The 24,582-nt window shown below is 37.1% G+C and overlaps 3 protein-coding genes, 1 long non-coding RNA gene and 1 other non-coding gene across 5 annotated transcripts; 2 read left to right on the forward strand and 3 right to left on the reverse strand.

Moving 5' to 3' along the window:
• TRNAI-UAU lies at positions 707-780 on the forward strand. The gene has a single exon. It is a non-coding gene; the product is annotated as a tRNA-Ile (tRNA).
• LOC18775230 (RING-H2 finger protein ATL63) lies at positions 3,981-6,424 on the reverse strand. The gene has a single exon (XM_020565432.1). The coding sequence runs from the start codon at positions 5,510-5,512 to the stop codon at positions 4,541-4,543; it is 972 nt and encodes a 323-aa protein (XP_020421021.1). The 5' UTR covers positions 5,513-6,424; the 3' UTR covers positions 3,981-4,540.
• On the reverse strand, positions 8,226-16,386 carry LOC18773576 (6-phosphofructo-2-kinase/fructose-2,6-bisphosphatase). The gene is made up of 23 exons (XM_007208286.2): positions 15,937-16,386; positions 15,762-15,825; positions 15,273-15,568; positions 14,886-15,104; positions 14,446-14,655; positions 14,243-14,338; positions 13,891-13,989; positions 13,746-13,775; positions 13,336-13,389; positions 12,627-12,680; positions 12,466-12,543; positions 12,262-12,353; positions 12,129-12,186; positions 11,953-12,027; positions 11,608-11,655; positions 10,729-10,826; positions 10,303-10,378; positions 9,580-9,642; positions 9,338-9,429; positions 9,143-9,211; positions 8,993-9,056; positions 8,823-8,888; positions 8,226-8,558 (listed from the first exon to the last, which is right to left on the reverse strand). Exons 1-23 carry the CDS (start codon positions 16,138-16,140, stop codon positions 8,481-8,483), a joined length of 2,283 nt encoding a protein of 760 aa, XP_007208348.1. The 5' UTR covers positions 16,141-16,386; the 3' UTR covers positions 8,226-8,480.
• LOC18774427 lies at positions 19,111-19,643 on the forward strand. Its single transcript, XR_002272396.1, has 2 exons — positions 19,111-19,234; positions 19,407-19,643. It is a non-coding gene; the product is annotated as an uncharacterized LOC18774427 (long non-coding RNA).
• On the reverse strand, positions 19,940-22,305 carry LOC18774041 (protein CHUP1, chloroplastic). Its single transcript, XM_007207476.2, has 5 exons — positions 21,486-22,305; positions 21,080-21,396; positions 20,875-20,986; positions 20,331-20,462; positions 19,940-20,242 (listed from the first exon to the last, which is right to left on the reverse strand). The coding sequence occupies exons 1-5, from the start codon at positions 22,116-22,118 to the stop codon at positions 20,153-20,155; spliced, it is 1,284 nt and encodes a 427-aa protein (XP_007207538.1). The 5' UTR covers positions 22,119-22,305; the 3' UTR covers positions 19,940-20,152.

The raw sequence follows: 24,582 nt of genomic DNA on the forward strand, positions 1-24,582 counted from the left end.
CTTATTAGGATTGAAATATTAAATCTGGGAATGAAAACAATAAAAAAGAATTACATATTTTTGTTGGTTATGGATGGTTTAGAAAGAAGTTAAGGACATAATCGGTTTGGTTAGTGGTTTAGGGTCATGCCACATCGTTGGCCCCCCCACACTCTCTTTATCTTTGCTTGAGTACCATGCACTCTTCCAGTTTCTGCCTTCTATGTCATCTCCAACTAAAAAAACACTAAAAGTAAAAGTGCATGCAGTCTGCAGATTATACAGATTGATACGTTTGTTCAGTCAATGGTTCAATGGACAGCGTCTTTATGAGCCAATGAACTTCTTCATATATTTCACACTGACCTTTCAAGTTTTCGCTTAGAATGATAAAACAGTTTTGAGCCGTACTCTTCTGTGGATAAGTAATTCATTTCAGCATATTTCTGGTAACTACTACAACAGAACTATCTTTTGATGACGTAATTTTAATGGCGTTTCTAAAATAGGGGTCATTAAATTTTATTAACCATTACTCAATTCAGATCCGCCGCGACATTGAATGTAGTATAAGTTGCTTATTTAAAATAGGCGACATTTTAATTATATAAGCTTACTTATTTAGAACCCAGAAAATGCATTATAAGGGAGATCGAGCAAATATTTAATTGGTTAATTGGATCCGAGTTTCACATTAATAACTTAAAGCGATACTCATTAGCAAGTCGGTCCCGTAGCTCAGTTGGTTAGAGCGTTGGTCTTATGAGCCGAAGGTCGCGGGTTCGAGCCCCGCCGGGACCAATTTGATTCGATTATTTTTAATCCTCTAAATATTTTTGGTCTATTTTAAAAAGAGAACATTCTGGACCAACAAAAGGCCCATGAAGTTTGGTTTTTGTTTTTGACAATTTAACGAACAGTGAAGTTGGCCCAATATAAGTGACAAACAAACTTAAGAAGTGGATGACCAAATTAAACACATCTGTTAGAAAAGCTCTTCTTTCTCATCTTTGGTTAGACAACAATCTCTTTAAACAAAGATCAAAAAGCATACAATTGGTAAGCCTATCAACACTCACCAAAGTAAAAGAAGAAGAAACAGCCACAAGTGAGAGAGCACACAGAAATGACACTTACACAAATGATCGCAACTACCTAACGCCCACTAGACGTGTGTATATGGGCATCTACTCAAAATGGGAGCCCAACTTGTAATCAATATGGTCTCCCTTTCTTGAATTCCAAGGTTATTCCACCGAAAAAGCGTTTTCAGATAACTAAAAACGCTTTAATTCCAATGTATTTTTCATAGAAGGACTTCTGATGAAAGTGCTTTGTACATAAGTACTTCCGAACATACCTACACTAGAGACTACTAATAAAGTGCATATAAATTAAGCACCCCACTGCCACAATTATCAACACCATTTATTCAAAACCAAGAGAACCTATCGAAAAGCTATACTTCTTTTTCATGGCTTCCCAAGACTCAAAACTCTTTGAGTGGCATTTCACCGACCTCAACCACTCTGACTTCCACATCTACAGCCGAGGCCTCTTGCTACTCCTCCTATTCTTCTCTCTCATCTTCACCATAACCATCTTCTCGTTTCATGCTTATTGGGCTTGTGTAGGTCGTCTCTCAACAACAACAACCTCCATGGCTGCAAATTCTGCGTCATCAATGCACTCACATGGGCTTGATGCTGCCACCATTGAAAGCTTGCCAGTTTATTTGCATCGGTCGGTGGTCATCGCTAACCCTAATGCCGGTGACATTGAAGCCACTGAAATTGAATGCTGTATTTGTCTTGGGGTATTTGAAGGAGAAGAGAAGGTCAAGGTGTTACCAAAGTGCCACCATGCATATCATTCTGAGTGCGTGGACAAGTGGCTCAGCGTTCAGTCAAGCTGCCCGCTTTGTAGATTGTCCCTCCGAGTCATTAACTCTCTCTAGATATATTTATATATACATCTATCTCTTCATTGAATTTATAATTAACTCTCCTTAGATTTTGTACGTATATGATGATTTGAATAATCATACAACTAGAATAGCTATAAAACTTATACAAAATTTCGTCAATCCTGAATTTGTATATACCGCATCTACTAATTATCTTACTATTTTTTTCTGTACCACATATATATATTGAAAAGGATTGAAATGAGCAAAAAAATAACATGGGAATCATTTATAGTTTTGAAAGTTGAGTTATTCTGGTGATGATTATTGGGTTATAGTTGGCGTTTGGTGTTTAGGAATTTAGTGAATTATCCAATTCAATCTAATGTAAAGTAAACACCGTACATGATCAAAAACACATATCACCACTTGAAATGAAACTAGTAAGATACCGTATATAATTTTTATTTTTACTTTTTAAAGGTAGTAATTTATATTGTTGCTCATATAACTTTACATGTATGAATCCTCTTTCACTTGTCCAAATAAATCTAAAAATAAAGAAGCCGAAATTGCGGTTTAGACTTTAGAGGGTCCTATATATTTAATTTCCTTCCATGAGTAAAAAGTCCCATTGTGTCAACATGTCTTTTGACACAAACTCTGGCAATTGCATATGCAAGTTATTCACCAAATTGGAAAGAAAAAAATAAAGAAAGAAACAAAAGATAAAGTTGGCGTTTCCAAATTGCTACAGGTTAATTGCAGCATGTATATGGCAGTTGGATGGGCATCCATTTCCCGTACGATCAATTATGCTGAAGAATAATTTTTTGAACATTTGTTTTTCTCAAGGAAAATATATTTCCTACAACCCATATGCCTTTCTCAGGCGGCTCCTTCTCATAAGTTGACATTGAAGTTCCTAATCCATATGATTATATCCATACATGTACGCTCCTCGTGCAACTTTTAAACAAAATTCATATTGATTTTGATTAAGATTAATAACGGACTCTAACACGTGTATGATTCACACTTCTTTGACCACACGGGTTACCTTGAGATTTACCTATAATCACACTAGCCTCTCTGCACGCGCTTCCGCGCATGCGAGAGGTTTTTTTTTAAAAAAATTTAAATTTATTTTAGAATTAAAAAAGATAATGGATATTTGTGTTCCATAAAAATAGGACCCATTATCTGAATTTTCTTTTAATTTTAATTTTTTTAATACGAAAAATTGTGAATTTACCATATTATCCTCATTTAATTAATAATTTCAATTCTTAATGTTTGCATTAACCAAGGGCATTTTCTGGTATTTTGAATGTTTCACCATTCTCTGTCTTTTGCTTTATATATATAGATGAATGATTTGTATAATACACATATCACACTTTTTTTTTTCTTTTTTTCTTTTTTTTTGGGCGTAGAGACCATGATTCGTCCACAGAAGAAGGGCAATATTTTTTTGGGAAATTTAATGCAGAAGGACCGGAAGTCAAGGCAAGGATATGTATTAAATGTAATAGAAGGGCATCATGAGAGAGAGTTCTTTCTTCTTCTTGACCATTCTCCTTCACATATATGCGAAAGCAATGGTCCAAAACATTGACCAGAAAACATGGACGACTTGACTTGACAGCACCCTTTGTCCTCGTCCTCACCCACGTCACCCACAGCACCTCTCTTCCTTCCACCCCACCCCCCTACTACATATTCTATTATTGATCAACTGGTCACAACCCAACTACCATATCAATATCCTCCACAAAAACGCTTGAGCTTAATCTCCAAATTCAAGTATATATAGATTGGATTACATCTTCGTTGAACCACTCGAGTTTGATTCGAATTTATCCAAATTCACTCCTCAAATTCATAATCCAAGTTTAATGTTGTAAAAAGCCAATTGATAGTCTGAACTTTCGTGAACTTATACACACTAAACATGTCGATGTTTCTTTTAATTTAAGACGCACTAAACAAGCATGAGTTTTTGCCAAAAAGGCTCCATATTAGTGTGTATGGCCTACTTTTTCTTTATATGCCAATTGATAACCCTATACCAAATTGACAAGAGATTACAAACTTGGCTCTAATCTAAGACTACTTTCTCAAACAGATTACAAACTTGACGAGAGAATGCCAACCAATAAGACCAATTAGTTTAGTGCAACAATGTCCAAATGAAGGAAGATGAGGCTCCTCCAATCACCCTTGTGTGTTTCTGAACTTTGCAGCATTGTGTTGTGCCTGAAAATGGAGTTTTTGGGATGAGAAGATTGGAGACTGTGTGGTCATTTTGGTGTAACAAAACTGCATACTGGCATACTTGTTAAAAACCCCCCACCATACTCAACACTATTTATAAATGTCACATCTGAGACTATCTATCTTCCTGCCTTTTCATCTCAAAAACTGAAACTGACCAAAACTTTTGAGCAGAAGTCGCATCAGAAAATCATAAACAACCGGAAAGATAGAAGTATGAACAAGTCACTCAATAACTCACGTCAACAAAAGGCATCCCTGAGACGCACCAAAAATAAACAACACACAAAAACAGATTCCATGTATGGCTTGCTTGCTTGCAAGAAATCTATACAAATTTGGTTTACAAACAAACCCCAAATCTCTCTCTGATTTCAATCAATCATCCATTTGATTGCTGTGATCATTCCCATTTGTGGTTGGGAAAACCTTGCTGATTTCTGGCCTGTTTCTGCTCAGCATTCTCTTCAATGAACAACCCACCGTTAATGGAGATGAGGACGAGGATGAAGAAGAAGAAGAAGATGTGGGTTCAGAATCAGTTCTCATCACCCCAACACGAACAAGATCATCATTTTCAACATACCCAGAATCCAAAACATCAATTACAACCGATTCTTCTTCACCCACCGCCTGATCCGACGTCGTATCAATCCCCATCCCAATCCCATCAGCGCTGGTCACTATCAGAGCTCTGCAAATTGGGCAGTTCATGTGTGAACCCAGCCACATATCGATGCACTCCACATGAAAACAGTGACCACATTTGGGCAAATTCCTCCCCACGTCGTTGTCCTCAAACGGGCTCAAACAAATCACACACTCCATCTCCAAAAACCCATTTTCGTAATTTCGCTCCTCCTCCTTCTCCTCCTCTGTTTTGTACACGAACAGAGGAATTGCAGAAATTGTTTTCAAGTCGAGGCCTTTCGACGACGCAGAGCCAGAGAGGCTGTTGATGTTTGTTGACGTTGGGTCCAAGGTGAAGGTGTGGAAATGCTGGAATCGGTTAGGGCCGAGAACCCGGGAGACGGTCATGGAGCTGCGGCGGCGCCTGTGGTGAGCTTGGGCCAAGAACCATTTTGCGTAGACATGGAGGAGGAGGACAAAGAGAATGACGAGAAGAAGAGAGACCAAGGCAGCAAGCAAGACATTGCCGTCGTATGAGAAAATGGTGGCAAAGAGTTGTTTGAGTGGGTTGTTGGGCTGCTGCTGCTGCTGCTGTGTGTCTGTGGGACTGAACATTATGAGGGATTGGTGTTTTGCTAAGTTGGTGTAAGTGTGGAGGGGACTGATGATGGGAGTGAGAATTGAAAACTGAAAAAGGTTAGATAGATATAATGGGGTCATATGAATGAGTAAGTTAGTAAAACTGCCAATTACCCAACAATAAAAATTAAAAAACAATGAAGAATACCCAAAAAAACAAAGGTACAAGCAATGAAGGTTGAAGAGTACAATGTAGTGGGCTTATAGTTTTAATTTTTAATGGTTGGTAGCATTTATCTATGTATACGAGGTCTTTTGTTTGATTTCTTTCTTTTAATATTGTCTGTTTAAAACACTCACCAACTCAATTTGTTTATTCATTTTCGTATACTTAATAAGGCAACAGTAATTTATTCATTCAAATGTACATACACATTATTTGATGGATAGATATGACAACATAAGTTTAACGAATGAGATATAAAGAACCCAAAGTATTTAAATTTTTTTTTCTTTTTGGTTCTTTATTTCTGTGATGTGTTTTTTTTTTAGTAAAGTATTTCCGTGATCATGTGCTGCTGAGAGAGAGAATTGAGTTGACGTGAAAATGAAGAAAAAGGGGTTGTTGTAATGGGATTAAATTGTGGGTTTTGGGGGGCGATTTGCTTGGTGTGCTCCTACATTTACGTGTAATGGTTGCCAAAGGGTCTGTGAGTTTCAGTAGATTAATGCAAATGGGAAATAAAGTAATGGGGGAAGGGGTTGGAAGTCAAAGGAAGGATCCCTATATCCAAGGGGAAGGCCGGGGAATGGGAATGGGAATGGGGAGACTCTATGCATAATGCAACGGTAGACTCGTGAAGGCGACGGCAGCAGCGGAAGAGGAAGAATTGGATTCATGTGCTATTTCTTTAATGAAGGTGCTGGAATCCCGAGAACCTTGAGATCTATCCAATCAACCGCATTTTCCTTCACCTTCTTTTTTCAGTGTTTTTGTTTTTGCTCGTGTCCTTTTGTAATGTTCCTTTGTCTTTTGCTTGTGAGATGATTATAATTGGGATTATAGTTGTTTATACCGTAAATAAACGGCTTATTACCACCGAACACGTGGACGAGATCGATACTGATCACAGAACTCCTTCGGCATTCTCCCTACCGAAGCCATCAAGTTTAGTCCTTTTTTGCCATCAGACACGTGTCACGCTCACAATCCATGTCCAGAGTCCCACATCGGAAATATGAGCACAGTGCACACCTCCCAATGCCTATATAAGGAGACCCATATCCCCAAAAGGAAGGGATCAGAACTAACGGTACGCTATCGTGTGATCTGTCAGTTAACTTTACTAAATCCATACTTACTTAAGCATCAGAGAGCCTTCGGCCGGTACCGCATCGGTACCCCAAGGATTTACCGAACGTGTCCTTTTGTAGGTACTTACCCCTCCAGAGTGAACCACTTACCGAGGACAGTCACCTACCGAAGGGATAATTTAACTAAGTTGACAAAATACGTACTAAACTAAGTTGACGAAATACGTACTAAACCACTTTTTCGCATCAACAATAGTTAAATCGTCTCATTGTATATTAGTGTTCAAAAGAGGTTTGCTCTTTGACAGTCTTTGTCTCATTTTATAATATATAAACGAATTATTGTTAGTATCAGTCGTACACATATGATGACCTCACACATTTTGAATAATTGATAAGTGTGAATTTTAAAATGAATCTTTTAATTATGCATTGGTCAAAATGCGTACTTGAAATTCACATACATCAACGATTGACAGGAATTCATTGATGAATACACAATCACTAGTATCATTGGAACATTTTTACCTCACATTCCTAATAAGGATTTGAGTCTTACCCTTCACCTTCTCTAAATCAAAAAAGAAATGTGAATGCTTGCAAGTTGCAACCCCATAAGGAGAAATTGTCATTCATATAATTTGTCATTAAATCGTCTTGAGAAACGTACTAGAATGGAATAATTTGTTTGATCAAGCAAAAACATTAGAATAATCTTTTCTTAATGCTCTTTTGAGTGTGTTTGTGTTCTCTTTTTCTTCGTGGCAGAAAACTATGGAGAAAGGAGGGTTCCAAATTGTGGTAAGATTCTTCCTCTGAGGTGTCAATTCTTAGATGAGGGTTCCCATGTGAAAGTAGCCAGACTTTTTTCTGTTTGCTCCATTAAAACTGGTGGATCTTTAATGGCTTCTTACCCCTTTTTATTATTTATTTTATTTTTTTTATGCATGTTTTTTGGTGCTGATTTTTACCTTTAAACGGTAGGTATAGACTCTGGCCTCAGGCTCGTGACTTCTCCCCTGACCCAGTCAGTCTCAGCGGCAAGACGATTCTGTGACACACTTGGCTCTCTTTCATGAGATTCTTCACTTAGACCAGGACCCCCACCTCACGCAAAGTTTTGGGAGTCAAATAAGCTAATAGGTCAAGATCTATTCAACCACCAAGACAAACCGCGATTTCCCAGCAAAACCTTTTCCTGCTAACCCTAAAAAAGACCGGACGAAACAACGAATTCTTTTCAACTTTGATCTCATTTATTAACGTCATCGCTTATTTTAAGTACAAGCACAAATTTCTAATGGAGTTAGTCTATGAAAAAAGTCTTGATTTGCAAACTAGTGATCTCAAATTCGAATCAACATAGCATCTTAATAGTGTGTGCGTGTGAGAAACTCCCTCTCTTGTAATTAGGCAGTCGTTTGTATTATTAAAAAAAAATATTCAACCTTAGCATAAGCTTTAAAAGGTCATTCTAAATAATCAACCTCGTTAAAAATGAGATTGAAACTCAAGAAAATTGGGCAGAACTGAGATTTTCTCAACCTGCATAGAGAATATTCAAATAAAAAAGAATTACATTTTTATGCTAAGACAATAAGAATTACATAGAGGTTAACCTCATTAGAATCAATCGGGGAATTGGTAGCTAGGCACATATTTTGGATTACTGATTATTGTAGATACAGTTGAGACATTGCTACATTATGTTAACCAATGGGCAATTTAAGAAACTTAGAAAATGGAAATTTTCAAGCACTTCAAAATTACAAACAAAAGTTGCATGTAAGAATTTTCAGTCCATGAGTTTGTATCTTTTCTCCTGGACACCTGTAACTCCCATTTGAATCTCTATTATGGTATGAAGAGGCATCTGAAATTTGAAAAACTAGCCGTCAGAAAGGACCTTCATGAGATATGATAAAATAAACTGCTACAAATCTGTATTAAAAATTACCCTACTTTTAATTCTTATCAAATCGTAACTTGAATACCATAACCATGCGTAATTCAGGATTTAGAACTTGTAAATTTCCATCATAAAGTCTTCTGTGATTCAGATTGTTCAGGGAAGTAGGGAATATAGAATACAAGAAATACAAGAAACAGGAGTAATTAGTAATTTTCCATCAACTACCTCAATGTGTGGAATCTCTTTCAGAGGCCTATCAGCAAAGTACGCATATAATGCTCTCAAAACAGCCTACAAGAATAAAGAAATCAACAAGCTCATATTATTACAACCACAACATGAAGGAAGAAAAGAAGAACACTCAAGCACAAATTGGTACTATGTGTATTAATCACCTGATGAGATATAACCACAACAGGTGCACGCTGTCGTTCGAGTTCAATGATTACAGGCTCTAACCTGCATTTGTGGTGGAAGTCAAATTCTATTGAACAGGTGTTATTGTTGCGAGAACCGATTGTATATTGTAATTGCAAAGTTCAAACCTTTGGATAACATCTAAATAAGATTCTCCACGAGGATACCGATACCTCAGTTTGTCTTTCATACGTGACCTGCAGTTAAAACATATCTTTTCAAACAATAAATGTCTTTAAACAAGGAATACTTTTCAATTTCTCTCTTTTCTTTATCTTTTTTCATTTGACATACGCACACACACAAAGAATAATGCAACATACTCATACTCCTCTGGCATGTTTTTCTTTATCTCTTCATACGTCATTCCATCACACACACCAACATATATCTCATCCAGTGCACGCCATTGTATCTAGAAAAATTGTAAGGAACTATAAATCAACTATACTTAATCATATTCAAATATCTGGGTCTATCCATTATTTACAGTGTGTGGCTTAAGTATAGAACATGTGAGACTTCGAAAGTTGATGAAATTCTAAAAGTTGTACAGTACACTAACCTTGGGAAATCCTACGATGGGACTTGCTGTCAAAATTGCTCGCTCCAGCGTGCTAGTCCAAATCTAAACACCACGGAAAAAAATAGTAATGTTAACTCATTACTGTATTCAGTCAAGTGGCAAGGGAAATAGACGTTTGAAACCAATCAAACAGATTAAGTCACTATACTTATCAAACAAAAATATCAATAAATGATGTCATGAAAATGGTTCCATCCCAGACACATGTGCTACATACTAGTAGGAAAAGAACCTAGAGGTGACAATATGTTTAGTGGTAAGACAATAGTATGCATAACATCTTTGTTTTTAAGTTCAAAGCCAGACTCTATCTACAGTTTTGTTGCTCTATTCAAACATTAAAACCAATTTCGTGCAAAATGCAACCTTCCAACCTGAACATCTGAATTTATGTTTGGTTACATTCTAGAATAACTTTTTCTAGCTTACGAAAACAATAATTTGCAACTACACATTCAAAAGTAAATTACATAGTTATATAATGTTTTTTTTAGATGCGTAGTTATATAATGTTAAACAACTGATATTAGTTACATATCTTTAGCTTATACTTCAACCACACCACTCCGTGGCCAAAGCACATGATTGAGTAAGAGATATATGTACACTACACAAGAAACAAGGATCAACCTACAAGAAGCATTTACTTCGTATGAAATGCTAAAAAATTAAAACTGAAAATTGGATACTGCTGAAGCTTACAGAAGCAGCCCGCTCTGATTTCAGTCGCTTTTCAACGAAGTTAGCAAGTTTCTTTGCATAAATTTCTCCAGTATCACTGTTGAAACAAGTAATAGTATCTTTTGGTAAGTTCCACTCACAACACATCACTGACTCATGAAATAACAAAATTTACGTGGAATTTAAAATGTATCATAGAGAGTTGAAGAGATCAAAGGAACAGGTCTTAGAGAATGAGTCAAATCCAGACCAAATAATGTACAGAAATGAAACAGTGATGGGCAAAACCTCATCAGATGAGAGAAACATAGAATTTTATACATGAATATCATGGAGGTGAACAGAATTTAGGATCAGATAATTTTGAGAATTTACTGTACTAAATGCATATTGAAACGAAAGCAAAGTAGTAAAATTATATCTTGATAATCAACAGCAAGGGCAAACCTCAAAGGATTGTCTCCCCCAATTCTGCCTCTAACATTATCCTTACTCTCTCCATGCCTAGTAAGTAATATAGGGCGGGGTGTGAGATGTGTATTCACCTACAACAGTGCAGCAGAAACAAATGAATACATGACAGAAGTATGAATTAACAGAGGGGGCGCGGGGGAGAATCAACTAAAAGATCTCAGTTCTACTGTATAAATTTGATATGGTATTTCAAAGGGCAATTTAAATGAGGAAACTTTTACCAAGATGATTAGTTGTTATTTCATCAAATGCAGTTCACTAAAATATTCTGGTCAGATTGTTGTATATTATGCCACATAACAGACGGTTAATGTTATGCCATACAGACATGTGGAGTCCACTGTCTTAAATAAGTCAATATGTTTGAAACCAATAGCAGTGATAAGGATTATAAGTCCAGGATCGAATTACTCTGGAAAAAGATCACTCGTATTATGAGAATTATTAGCACAAAAAGACCTAGCAGAGTAGATATACTTGATTTATATGAAAGCACCACTTTTAAAATCCATCTTTTACAGTTGAGCTCAAGACTAATTTGTGAAAGAACAGAATCAAAGTTTTATGTCTACCTAAGTAATCACCAGTATTCTTGCCCAAGATAATCCTCTCACACTTATCAAAATATTAGTTCAGAAAAACAAATGCCATGAAATTAAACAAATTTGCATCCCAATGAAGAAAACATGAGAAAATAGAATTCTTCTTCTACAAAGCCAAGGAACAACTGGGAAAAGAACTATTCTTGGCTATAACTGAAGAATCTAAAATTACAATTTTACAAAAGCCTTGAAACTAAAGGATGATACATTTATGCCAATATTGAACTACATTTTTCATAGGATAACATACCAGGAAAAAAACAATTCGTCCAGGAAGATAGCCACTGATATTATTCACCTGAACCAAAATAGAAAGCTTCCGAGTGAATAGGAATCAAAAGTCACAGCTACATGCTTAAGGAGATGCATAAGCATCTATTCCAAGGGTTTTATAGGGGGGAAGAACCTAATGCCATTAAACTGAAGTCACGTATAAATAAGAGGTTCAACAGTGAAAAACACAATAATTACAAAAAACATAGAAAGGCCAAAAACAAACAACACACAACCATGCCCTAGGTGTATGTTTCTGAGATACTTACTGCAGCTCAAGACTCATCCAAAGAGAACGATAAAAAAACTGAGTTGAACTTACTTGTATTTGGCCTCCATGTCCACTGACCATATCAATCATTTTGATGTATGATCCTTCTTCTACTGGCTCATAAACCTGGGCAATGGGAGCATAAATGTACATCAATATTTGATAACAAGAACTGTTAAAGGCCAAACCACACCAAACAATCAATAAGAAATGTTTTAGGGAACTACTTTTTCATAATAAGCCAGTCGGCTTTTAAAGTCCTGTAATCCAGCCTCAAAATCTGGCCTGCAGAAGAACAGTAATTAATGCACCTCACAATCCATAAAGATAAGGAACTAATGGTCCAGGGCCAAACCATACTCTTCTGCGTAGTCAGGACTTTGTTGAATTTTCAGACGTATATTTCTTTCTATAATGCGTTCATCATTACATAAAGTTTCCAGAAAAATAATCTGCAAAGAACGATATAATTATGAATACACAAGATGGGTAGCAGAAGAGCTTAAGACCAAGTTTTAAACTACGTGAAGTGGGAACTGTCACTCCATGCAATACTCATGGTACCTTGCATTTTCCTTCAGCCAATTTCATGAGCATGTTCCTGCGTTTACTTGTACTGTTTGTGGCATCGAATATTCCTACCTACAATCAAATTAGATTTGTTAAAAAGAAAGGATCATCGAGAAGCCATTAAAGATCAAAATGACTGGCATAAAAGGACTTACCTGGCCACCTTCTTGCATCCAAGAAACCATGTCATCAAATGCCAGGGCTGCTACCTAGTAGCACGTGATATATTAAAACTATGTACAAAGAAAAAGATTAATATTGTGTTAACTTTTCCAATCGCATCACGAAATCCAATTTAGTATAAATGTTAGTGTTCTCAAGCACAAGTACTCTTAGTAGGAACTCTCACTATTATAAACTTTGTATGGAGTTATAAGCACCTACAAACTGTCATACACTCATGTGACCTGACATAAGCTAAAAGTGTTTCCGCTTCTTTTATATCTTCATTGACTACTTGTGTTGCATATTCTACTTCATGTTTATTATAAAAGCTACATCCATTTCAGTTTAGAAACATCCATTCAAGATATGTCTTTCATAACATCTAGGAAACAGAATCAGAAATATATATTTTCATCATTTCTTTGAATAATCATGGGGTTCTTCTCAAAAGAGAGCAATTTTGAGCAGCTCTAAGGAATAAAGTTTAAATTGGCTCAGTTGATTCGCATTCTTCAAAAGGACTTACTAACTTCTCATCACAAACAAGGCATCATTTGTTGTTAACAACTACTAGCATCATAGTGATAAAGAATGCCAGATGATACATAGCAGTAGAATCAATCTGTCATAACTTATCTTCTAAAAAAAATCAGTCATGACTTATCTACTCTAAAGGAAAAGTACTCCATAGACACTCACCTCGTTACGTGCCTCCATGCCTTCACGGTTGTCAGCTCGGAAAAAATCAGCATTCTGCACTAATAAATATCTCGTGAGATTTTTCAGGTCACCCAAGAACTATTTTATTAATAACCAAAACAGTGTTTCACTTTATATCTATATTGCTGAGCACATATTCACTATTGTGGAACTATGTTAAGTTTCTTTTGATTTGACATGCGTCTCCAACCCAACACAGGAATACCACATGGTCTGTTGGAAAAATCTAATAACAAAGAATCTAGTGATAAAACAGCGAGGCAGATAAACAAACTGGTTTGCTTTTTGTAGGATCACTCATCAGTCAACAGATAATCACTAATGACTACTAAAGCAGAATGTCCGCCAATTAATCAACCAAATCAAACCTTAAACAACATAATTTTTACCTGATTAGCCCCATGTTTAAGACGGCGGTACTGCAACAAAAAAAAATACAAAAAAGAAGGTCATGTTCATGTCCACCTTCATATATTTCAGTTACTAGAGGTATGAAGAGAATAAAGAATTGTCAATCATAAGAATGCTAGTAACCTTTCCAACATTGAAGTGCTTGGTATCATGACCCAACCAGCGGAGATACCTTGTAAGTTTAGCTGCCGTAAAAGTTTTTCCACGAGCTGGCAAACCAACCTAAAGTACACAAAACTTGTTAGAACTGTTTGCTCTCAATTATATTCCATGAATTAAAATTTGAAGCAACCAATGCAAAACTGATGATACTGGTAGGTCCTTCCAAGTCAGCCTACTTAGCAAGGGTCAAATTAAACTGTAATTCCTTTAAGTTTACAACTAAAGAAAACCAATTAAGAAACAATGGGAAAAGGATGATTAAGTTTAACAGAAGTTATGAGCTGTATGGTTAAACAGTCATGCAGAACAATACCAGGACAATTGCCAAATGACTATCTTCCTTTGGACCGAGCATTTGATCAGCTACGGCTGCAGCTGCAACAGCTCCAGCAGCTTCTGGCATTGAATTCTAACAATATGCATAGAAGGGCAGAGTTTCAGAAAAACAACCACTGCAGATAGAAGATAATTTAACTCTTGATCATCCTCACAGGCAAGATGCACTTCAACACAGACCTTTTTTTCTTTGTCCAATCTGGGTTCTGTAGAGAAAGTACTAGTACTAGAGGATTTCACTAGCCTAGGAGATCCAACACCCCTATCTACAAAGAGGCCCCTGTGACTGTCTTGCCTTTGGAAAGGTGAAAATGTTCCCATTGACTTTGATTCAACCATCCCAGATGAAGAATACAGCTTCGATGAATCTGGGATAACAACCTCCATGTCCTGCATAAACATTGAATTAGGTGGACTATAGGTATGTTATATGTAATATGGAACAATTTGTTAAAGTCCTCCACAGTCAATATTGTCCCAAAACCAAAATATGCTTGCAGTTTCGTACTATAAATTTAACAATCATAACAGTCTCACACTGCTAAATCCTACTTAACGCAGGAAAAGGATATAAGAAAACTCCAATTTATAATAATAGCAGATGCGGTAACGGGATAAACCTTTAGAGGTACATGTCGATCCACTGAAGCACCACTATCCTTGAAGGAATGTGAAAAACTGGTAGAACCATCAGCATTAGTAAAGATCCCAGTAAGACTTAATGACCTTGGAGTCTCTGTCATGTTAGCTGCATAAACAAGGCCTGAATTGGCAGAAGTCGAAGGAGCTGGAACAACATAATGTTCGAGATCAAGCTCCAAACTAGTTGAAGAGCCATTCTGTGTACATTACCAAAGAAAATGGACAAAAGGCTTCTTAAAAAGGTATGTATAACAAAATAAGAACCTCACTCTGAGCCACGCAGGACCACAACTACAACAGATAAAATGCCAATGACAATAAATGGGCAACAAGACAGATGAAAAGAATTGCGAGTGAAAGTGTACCTCAGCACCTATCTCTGGCACTGTACCTAAACTGACATCAGGAATTCCGCGAACAGCAGAAGGCCTAAGGTTCTCCTGATAAGCCCTCCAACTCGCTGCAAGATCAAAAGGAGATACCCTATCCGCCTTAATGAACACCCGGTACTCAAGAACCTCGTCACTGCTAATCCTAAATAGAGCCAGCCTCTGATCTCCTTGCAAGGCCCCTCCTATGAGTTGGCGGTTCGGACCCTCCTCGACAACACTAGGTGCATTGCTATACTTTGGCCTCAAAAGGAACTTGAAATCCAAAGTTTCTGGTTCCAACACACAGACCCAAAAAAAACAATCATATCCAATCAGAAAATTGGCTTAATAAATACTAAAAATTCGAAACCAACACCTCCAAAATTCCACTAGACTAAAAAGCAAGTAAATACTGATACCGTAGCCATTTAAGGCTTTAAGAAAATATTTTTCTGGTGATGAAATTCAGAAATCACAACTTACCATGGTTGGGAGGAACAACAAAGCTCAGTTCCCACATAGAGGCCGACTCACGCTCCATAGAAAGCTAAGAATGATTCAAAACAACGAAATGAAATCAATCAGAAATTAGAACATGGCAATGGAATTAATCAAGCGAAAGTGAGTGAACGAATGAATTGTGATTGCAAAAATTTACAGCTTTGGAAGAATCCCAAGAGCCAACGAGAGGGACGGAGCCGAAGACGTGAGGAAAGAGGTCGCCTTTCTTGAGCTTGAAATTGTTCTCCATCTTCAACGACACGTACAGCTGGCCGCCTCCTTGGTCCAAATACTCCTCCTCCTCCGGCTCCTCACCTCCATGCGAGCCATCCTCCGTCCTCTTGGACGCACCAGTCCCCATTCCCTCTCTCTCTCTGTCTCTCTGAGCCTGTGTGTGTTCAGTTAGTTTTTGTGGTGTGTGGTTTGGGGATTGGATAGAATGAGGAAGGAGAGTGAGAGATGGAGAATGAATGAATCAGAGTGATGAGGGATTTTGGAAATTTGGATTGGATTCCATATATATATACGTGAATGGGTTTGTCTGTTCGCTGTGGCTGTTCCCGGTCTGTGTTTGGATAGTTTTAACTTTTAGACGATGGGGCCAACCATGGCTAGCAGCTCACCCTTTTTATATCTGCAACTCCTGGCGTATTTTACTCGCTGGCTTTTTCTAGTATAATGCAACTCGCTTTTTGTGCTCGACGCGTGTTTTGGGATGTGACCTGTACATGCTCTTGGGGTTATTTCCAAGCTCTAGCTTTGGAATTAACAAGTATTTCACCCTACGTGATATTTATTTATGGACAATATTTCCTTCCTTATTCTTTATTTATTCAACCCATCAATCAGCCTTCTTCATTTTTACTATATATAATCAGCCCATATATTTGGAATTGTTAAAGTAAAAAACACTTTTTACTTATAAATTCTATTATAAGAAATGCTTTACAAGTACGTAAAAATATAAGTTTTTAGATGTAATAGTCCCTAAATTTATACTCAATTTACATTTTGACATTTGAATTTGCAAAATGATTCTTGTAGTCTATCAATTCTATTTCGTTAGCAGTTGGTCATATCGTCAAATCAATTACATTTTTCTTGTTGTTAAATTCAGGGGTAAAATTGTCATTTCAAGTTCAACCCCCCGTCACTCACTAGCTTTACCACTCCTACCACTATTTTGTACCAAAACCCACCATTCCCACCACCATCAATGAAGAACAATCTCACGAGAGAGATAGAGAAATTATTTCCGAACCAATAGTATAGAGACAAGGAAAATGGCGGGTGAGGGAGGTGCGTTGGGGAGCAAAAAAAAAACTTACTTGTAACGAGGATATCACTGTTTCGTTATCCTCGACCAATAACACAATGATAAATTGAAAAGTTATCCTATGTGTCATTGAGTTATTAGCGGAGAATAACAAAAAGTGTCATCCTCGTTGCATGAGAGTTTCTCTCATTGAGGATAGGGAGTGGAAAAGGGTGGGTGGGGTTGGTGCACGTTTGGGGTGTGGGGAGTGGGTGTTGTGTCTGTGTAGTGTGTTAGGGGTGATTGGGTGGGGATATCAATTTAGGGTGGGTTTGGGGTGGCTTCAATGGTGGGCGTTTGGATCAAATTTGTTGCATGAGATGGGTGGCTGGGTATATGTTGGAGAACGGGGTGGTCGGCGGTTGTGGCTAGGTGGGAGTTTGGGCTGTTGGTGTTTTGCTCATTAGAAAGAACATCAAAATATTATTTTGCCTCTAAATTTGACAAAAAAGAAAGAAAGTAATATCATGAACAATGATGCTAACATAAGTGGAGTTGAGGGAATACAATAACCATTTTGTGAGTTCAAGAAACAAAATGCGAATCGAGTACAAGTTCATGAACTATTTCTCCTGAAAAATCATTGAAATAATTGAAATTACCTGTAGGATGGCCAAAATGCCTAGAGAGGGTGAATAAGCCAATTTAAAATTATAATCAATAAATATAAATAAATTTCGGTGAAACGTGCTGAGCACACTTATCCTAGATACATTCTAGATAATGTTTACCGACATCTTCGTAACTCAACTTCTATCATGGGATTATCTCTCAACACTCCTTATGTTGAATGCAATACTGGTCACGATTGCTTCAAGCTCGCTGGAGTTCTTCCAACTCTCCTTATGTTGAATTTGATATTGGTCACGATCAATTCAAGCTCATTAGAGAAAAACCGCCACAACGGTCTTGGTGCCCACAACCGTATAAGTCACCGAACATGCAAATGAATGCAATATGAATGATAAAAGTGTTTAATAAATCATCAAGTAAACATGGAACACTTTATGATTTATTTCAGTTTTCTTAAACGTTTAAGCACACAAAATTATTGTTCAAAAGTTGTACCAAGAAGAAAAACATCAAGCCTTATTTTATATAACTTTTTCTTATCTAGGAAGAAAAGTCCACGTCCAAAACACAATCAATTTCATTGAAGGCTAACCAAAGATATGTTTCCTAGTCAAAACCAAAATCATCAAATAGGCATGAGCCAAAGCAAGAAGGTTTTGTAACAATATTACTCTTTAAAGAACCCTTGATATTATTGAAGCAAGTTTCAAGAATATCACAATTAATTTTTAATAGAGTATATGATAGTTAACTTGATTTCCATGCACTCAAGACTTAACCCAAAAGAAGAGGCTTGATAGGGCGTGAAGAAAAAGGAAAGTAAATCAATTTGAAACAAACATGTTTAAATAAGATGCACTCCTAAAGGGATTTTAATTGATTTAAAAATCAATGAAACAAAATTATATCATACTTTAAAAAAAATGTTCCCAACATGAATGCATGAAAAATGACATGTCTTACCTTTCAGATCAAATGGCTCATACGTGTTAAGTCACAATTCTGGAATTCGGAGATTGTTGAGCTATTTCAATTCTGCAGTTTCTGGAAATCAAAGACAACAATTTTGCTTCAACTTTCTAACTAAATGACACTTCCAAACCTATACTAAGTTTTAAGAAATACCAACACAATTTCATACTAACAATAATTATTAATAATCCAAAGTCTCTTGTCTGAATTTACTTCACACATGATAAGACACACCCCTCGTTAGACATTAAAAAAAGGAAGACTAATAATGTAGAACCAATGTAAATTGATACAAAAAATGGCCAAGTTGTTGAGAATATGTCAGATTTGGAGTATATTTAGCATTTTCCATTTATTATTTACTAAGCCCAATAAGTGTAAACGGATCGGGTTTGAACTTTTACTTGGACCGAGCCCACATCCTTCGGATTACATATAGAGGGCCCAAACAGAGCTAGGGTTTTTGCTTATAAACGCTGCCAACCCCTCACTGCCTCTCGCACATAGCGCACCCCCCATTTTTCATCTTCATCGGACGACTTCCGAAGAAGGAGAGCAAAGGTTTCAGTCTCGCTTCGTCGCCATGAGAGCCAAGGTACAACTAAAATCAGAACCCTAATAGAAACTTCAAATTGTTTACGTCTATAAATCGTCGTTCTTGTGTTTTTGTTGAATTTTTTTATTTTTTCTGATAAGCTTATCAAAGAATGCCATAGCTTCCGATCCTTGAAAATTGAAATTGATATAAATGGTAAAATGTGCTGCAGTGGAAGAAGAAGCGCATGAGGAGGTTGAAGAGGAAGCGCCGAAAGATGAGGCAGAGATCTAAGTGATAGCTTCAGCTGTGCAGCTCTTTCGCATGGCGTTTCTATCTTTAGGCTTTTGAGTTTTGTCAGACTTAGTGATTTGTTAGAATTAATATGAGAAACCCTTGGTGTTCTTGTTTCTATCTTTCTGCTACATTTCCTAATCTTTAAATGAAATTTGACTGTTTTTTTTTTTTTTAAATTAGTTGGTTTAGTTTGATGAAATTATGAATTTACATGTTGCTAATTGGAATGTGGTTTCTGAAATCATGTTTTTGGGCATGTTTATGCTGCTTTCATACAGATTGCATATCTGTGTTGTGGTTTCTGAAAACTCGTCTAAATCCCTACACAAACCCTTTCTTAAAATCTTCTCAAGTTTGAGAAATCCCTGAACTTTTCCTCCAAGTGAAGTTGGATGTTCGAGGGTCCTCAAATTTGTTTGTCAGGGAAATTTTCTAGTAAAATTTGGCCCATGGATAATCCAATGGTAGTTGGCTCCCAAAGTCTTATGATCTATGATGATCATAATTATTTTTTATACAAGTGAGGAGCAGGGGGAATTTATATTCAGGTAATTTGGCATTCTGACCAAGTTAATAATTTTCGAACTCGTTTTATGCCATTAGCCATTTTACAAAAACACAGTTTGTGCTACTACTAGTCTGCTTATATCCCACTGATCAATTTGGGATTCAAGTATATCGCTAAAGCGTGCCATTTCTGCTACTATTCGTGCCTATCTTCTTCAGTTCCTCAAATGTAAGTACGGTCTCCGAATTGAAACCACCTGCAAACTGAATGTAATGTTGCATGTGTCAGTACTCGGTATAGCAATTAGGGTTACAAATTAGAATCATGAGTTTGAGGAGCAATTAGGGTTACCTGGTGTACTCGGAAAGCGAACCGGACTCCTTGAAGCAAAAGATTATCTTCTCTTGAGCAGTCACTAGACTGAACTTCCTTGATAATCCTTTTCATGTACTCCTTGGCTAGCCTTAGTGAACTTAATTTCATCTGCAAGTATTGGACAAAGAAATTCAGTTATTACTGGTGGTGAAATAAAGAGGTTGCTTTCAAATGAATGTTATTTCCATCCCTTGCTTGAAAATTTGGAAATCTGTGATCACTAAACGCTGATCCTCATGGATTTGCTTTTGTAAAGTTTTGTAGAATAGTGAGAAGGGCTGTCAATTAGTGTTCTAATTTTCTTGGTTCCACATCATTGTAATTAGTTGAAATTAGTCCCTTAAGCTCAAATTTACCGCAATTTAGTAACATTTAAATTGAAGTCAAATGTAAAAAAAGATACCTCACTCAACAACAATTACCACATATAAAGTTGTAGGCAAGGCATAATTGTCAGAGGGACCTTAAAGCTATAAAGGTAGAGAAAAAAATAATTCAATTTGCTAATTGCTCCACCTACCTGCCCCATCAGCCCTGTGTCTAGCATCCATTCCCATGGGATCTGGAAATCTCTGTATTTCTTGCTGGCACTCTCTCTTGTCCTCTCTGCACTGCTAACACTTCTTTCCAACCTGCAAATTGAAATTGTGACCTTCAAAATTTAATTCACTATATTGCATGAAATTAAATGAAATAGTAACAAGTTTTTGTACTCTAATGCTTGCCTGTCTTGTAATGCTTCCATTCTTCTTAGAGCAAGGATCATTGGCTCTTTCATGTTGTCTTCAAATGATGTGACTTCAGATTTCAGATTTCTGAGGTCTCTGTAGTTGCAAGCAGCTTCCCGCAGTGTGTCCGCTTTTCGTTCCGGCCACTGCGGGAAATGTTTAAGCACTGCCCTCTCATCAACCAAGGAAGACAGCTGCCGGTCCAGCCAGTTTACAAATGCTTCTACATCAGCAATGTTTGTAAATTTTGCAGACTCAACCTCACTGATCAGGAAATTGATGAACTCTGCTTGTGTTTCGACCTCTGACTTTATCTGTCCATAAATCATGCACATTACAACTTTTGAGAAAATTGGTGTTCGTTATGAGATTTGAAGAATAGCGTCTGCTACATTATACTTACAGCTGAAAGATAAGATGAACGGTTTTCGATTTCTCCGATCATGTTCTTGGTAAGAGCAAAAACATGAACTCCTGCAGGGTTGGCTTTGTTCTCCATGTGTGGATCTTTCCTTGTAAGTGAACGGTACAGCTCAATTACTTCTGGCACACGGCGGACTCCTTTTGATCCGAGGAGTGATTTTGAGGGTGGAGGCGGAGGTGGCGGTGCTGGTGCTGATAGCCCTTTATTCTCTTTCACCTCCTTGGGTGAAATTGGAGGAGGCCTTGGTGGTGGGGGTGCGTTGGTTGGTAATCTTGCTGGCCTTTCCTTTGTGGCTTGAGATTCTGTGTTGTCTGGTCTTGGACACATTTTCTCTTTGGCTGGACTTTGCTCTGATATATCTACAAAAGCTGATTGTTTCTGTTGAGATGCGTCAGTATAATTGTTCTCCATAGAGTTCTGAAACTTCTTCCAGAGAACAGATTTTCTCTCACTGTTGTGTGCTTTGAGGGAAGTTATTTGAGCTTTGAGACGGGCAACTTCTTGTCTGAGATCATGATTTTCTTTCTCCAATGAACCCTTCTTTTCGAGAGAGTCTTCGAGTTCTTTCTTGAGGAAGGTGATGATCTCTGCATTTTCATCTTCTTCTGGCATCCTTGTTAGTTGTTTGCTCTGCTTTCACTATAAGGATGACAGAAGAGGAGATGGCTAGATATGACAATGAGTAGCTGGGTCGTTCCTCTTTTATGTTATGGTCTTACTTTTGATGTAAGGTTTGGTGTGTGCACGTAAGCCTGACGAGTGTTGCTCTAGTTAATGCCCCTATGTATGTTGGTAATGTTTGTTTAGGTAATTAAGAATTCTTTTGATTTTTTTTATTTTAAAAAAAGGTAATTAAGAATTCAAGAGTAGACTCTTTTGACATTACCAAATTTGAGCCGTGCTAGCATCGGTCTCTCCCGTTGATGCATGTGGGTCCCATAAAACATCAATAGCTTACAGTTGCCCAAGGAGGAAGGCAGCTCGTGCTTGTATAGTTCTTACAAGTTCTCTCATCCGTCCTATACAAAGATTTATTATACTGTCATAGGGCAATGTAGCATTGCAGGTGAGGGATCAGCATAATTGTTGCAAGTACTTGTTTTAGGTGCAACATTATATTCTTCCGTCAAATTTACCACAAACCCCAAGTCTTTTTCTTTAGTTTTTAATATATCTTGCAATCATGTTAAAATAGCAATAGCAAGGTATTGTAGTTTGCTAGACAATCATTAAACATAAAAGTTTTAAGCTATTAGAAAATAAGCTAACAATGTATATTAGGCTTACACAAAAAATCAATACGAGAAGCGAGACAAACATATAAGTGCATCCCCACACTACAAATCAACAAAGAAGTGAGAAACATGATTCAAACTCAAGACCCCTTGTAAAGTAGACTCGAATAACGTATTAGACGACTACTGGTTTCAAAAGCTTAAGTTGTGAGAGTGAGCCAACAATTTACATCACCTTACACATTTGTTGTCAGTATCATATGCACTAGGTATGTCATTTCTTTCATATTTTACACGTACTCTTGTGGAGCTTGTTCCAAACAGTAAATGGTATATGATTGATTGCTAATTAACAACTTCCTAAAGTAATGCCTATGCTTACGTGGCCAATCGTTGTTGTCCAGGTGTCATTCTTTGACTGGGATGTTGAAATCATTAGGTAAATCTTAGTATAAGGTCGGTGAACCTCTTGGTTGATAGTGATATTGGCAATAGATTTAGTCCTTCATGAGATTATGACAAAATGGAATTAGCATTTTCTATTCTTTGCTTGTGAAGCAAAGCCAAAAGCAGGGAAAAGTGAAGGGAAAATGGGCAGAAGTGAAGGATGCTGACAGAGAAAAAATTAAAGAAAAAGTAAAAGCCTTGATATTTACAGCCCACCAGATCGAGATCTTCCCATTTTTGCTTTATTTTTTCCTGTGCTCCCAGGAAAAAGTTACAAAAACATGAAGAAGGGTGTTATGGTGAAGAACAATAAAGCAATAAGGCTGAAACTGAAAGGTAGCTCAAATGCTCACCTAGACTTGAGGTGTATTTACTAGGGCATCATCATCTTTAAATCTTTTTAAAGGGTTTTTATTCTTCTCACTGATTTGGCACAAGTCCACTCCAAATTCAGCTTTAGTTTTCTAGGGGACCCTTGATCAAAATACCCTACAAGCAAGGGAACCTTAGGGGGGTCAAAGATAAACAGCTTGATCAAGACTCAAAACCAGAATAAGTGTAGCAGCATGGGGGAACATGAATGTGCAGGACCCCATATATTGATTTGGGTTTGTGGCAAGCACAGAAAAATGCTTAACCAGAAGATTTTTTTATTTATAAAACAAGTACATAAAAAGATTGAGAAACTGGGAAGCAGGTAGGTAGACAATTTATTTGCAAGACAGGCATGGCCCTACATAAAGGGAAACAGAAAAATCAGATGTGATCATCTGCTTACAAGGTCCCCTTATTGAAAGGCTCTTACAAGGTCCCTTAATTCTGTCTTTCCAGAGGCATCTCAGTCTTTGCTGTAGGGATGTTAAAATCATACAGGCTGTTAACATGATGTGGCTTATATCCTGGTGGATTAGCAGATTGGGATGTTAATTGGATTGACCACAGTTGGCTTAATCCAGGTGGATTAGAAAACCAAACTCTAGTCTTGGTGGGTTAGATAGATGTCACATAATTGCCTATTTGGTTTCTTCAGTCAAGCTAGTCAATGTAGCAAAACCTAAATAGTAGTAGCAGCATAGTGTAAGTGAGCAGAAACTTTTGGGAGTCACTCACACAAGCATGAACGAGTGTTCTAGGTAAATTATTTAAGTACAAAACAACTTTTAGATCATCGATAAATATATGTCGTCAAATTAAGCGAGTGTGATTAACATTCCTACGAACTCTTTCATCTTGTGAAATCATGAAATGATTTTCGTATTCAAAATCATTCCCACACCTTCAAATTCAACCACTATATCCATAAGCATTAGCAATAGTCATCCACTTCACTACCAAAGTCACACCCACTAAAGAGTTCAAAGCATAGGAATGATTCGAATGAAGCAGAAAATAAC

Source organism: Prunus persica, chromosome G6 (assembly GCF_000346465.2).
Source record: "Prunus persica cultivar Lovell chromosome G6, Prunus_persica_NCBIv2, whole genome shotgun sequence".
NCBI lineage: Eukaryota > Viridiplantae > Streptophyta > Magnoliopsida > Rosales > Rosaceae > Prunus > Prunus persica.

Bases quoted from the DNA above. Each gene is read 5' to 3' on its own strand.
- LOC18775230 (XM_020565432.1), bottom strand. From the start codon at position 5,512: ATGACCCCATTATATCTATCTAACCTTTTTCAGTTTTCAATTCTCACT.
- LOC18773576 (XM_007208286.2), bottom strand. From the start codon at position 16,140: ATGGGGACTGGTGCGTCCAAGAGGACGGAGGATGGCTCGCATGGAGGT. The intron at 15,105-15,272 runs GTACACTTTCAC...TAATGTACACAG, and splicing joins TGCCAGAGATAGGTGCTGAG to AATGGCTCTTCAACTAGTTT. The intron at 12,354-12,465 runs GTACCATGAGTA...CGTTCTTTGCAG, and splicing joins TGGCTGAAGGAAAATGCAAG to ATTATTTTTCTGGAAACTTT.
- LOC18774041 (XM_007207476.2), bottom strand. From the start codon at position 22,118: ATGCCAGAAGAAGATGAAAATGCAGAGATCATCACCTTCCTCAAGAAA. The intron at 20,463-20,874 runs GTAGGTGGAGCA...CAATACTTGCAG, and splicing joins ACACAGGGCTGATGGGGCAG to ATGAAATTAAGTTCACTAAG. The intron at 20,243-20,330 runs GTAACCCTAATT...CATTACATTCAG, and splicing joins TCGCTTTCCGAGTACACCAG to TTTGCAGGTGGTTTCAATTC.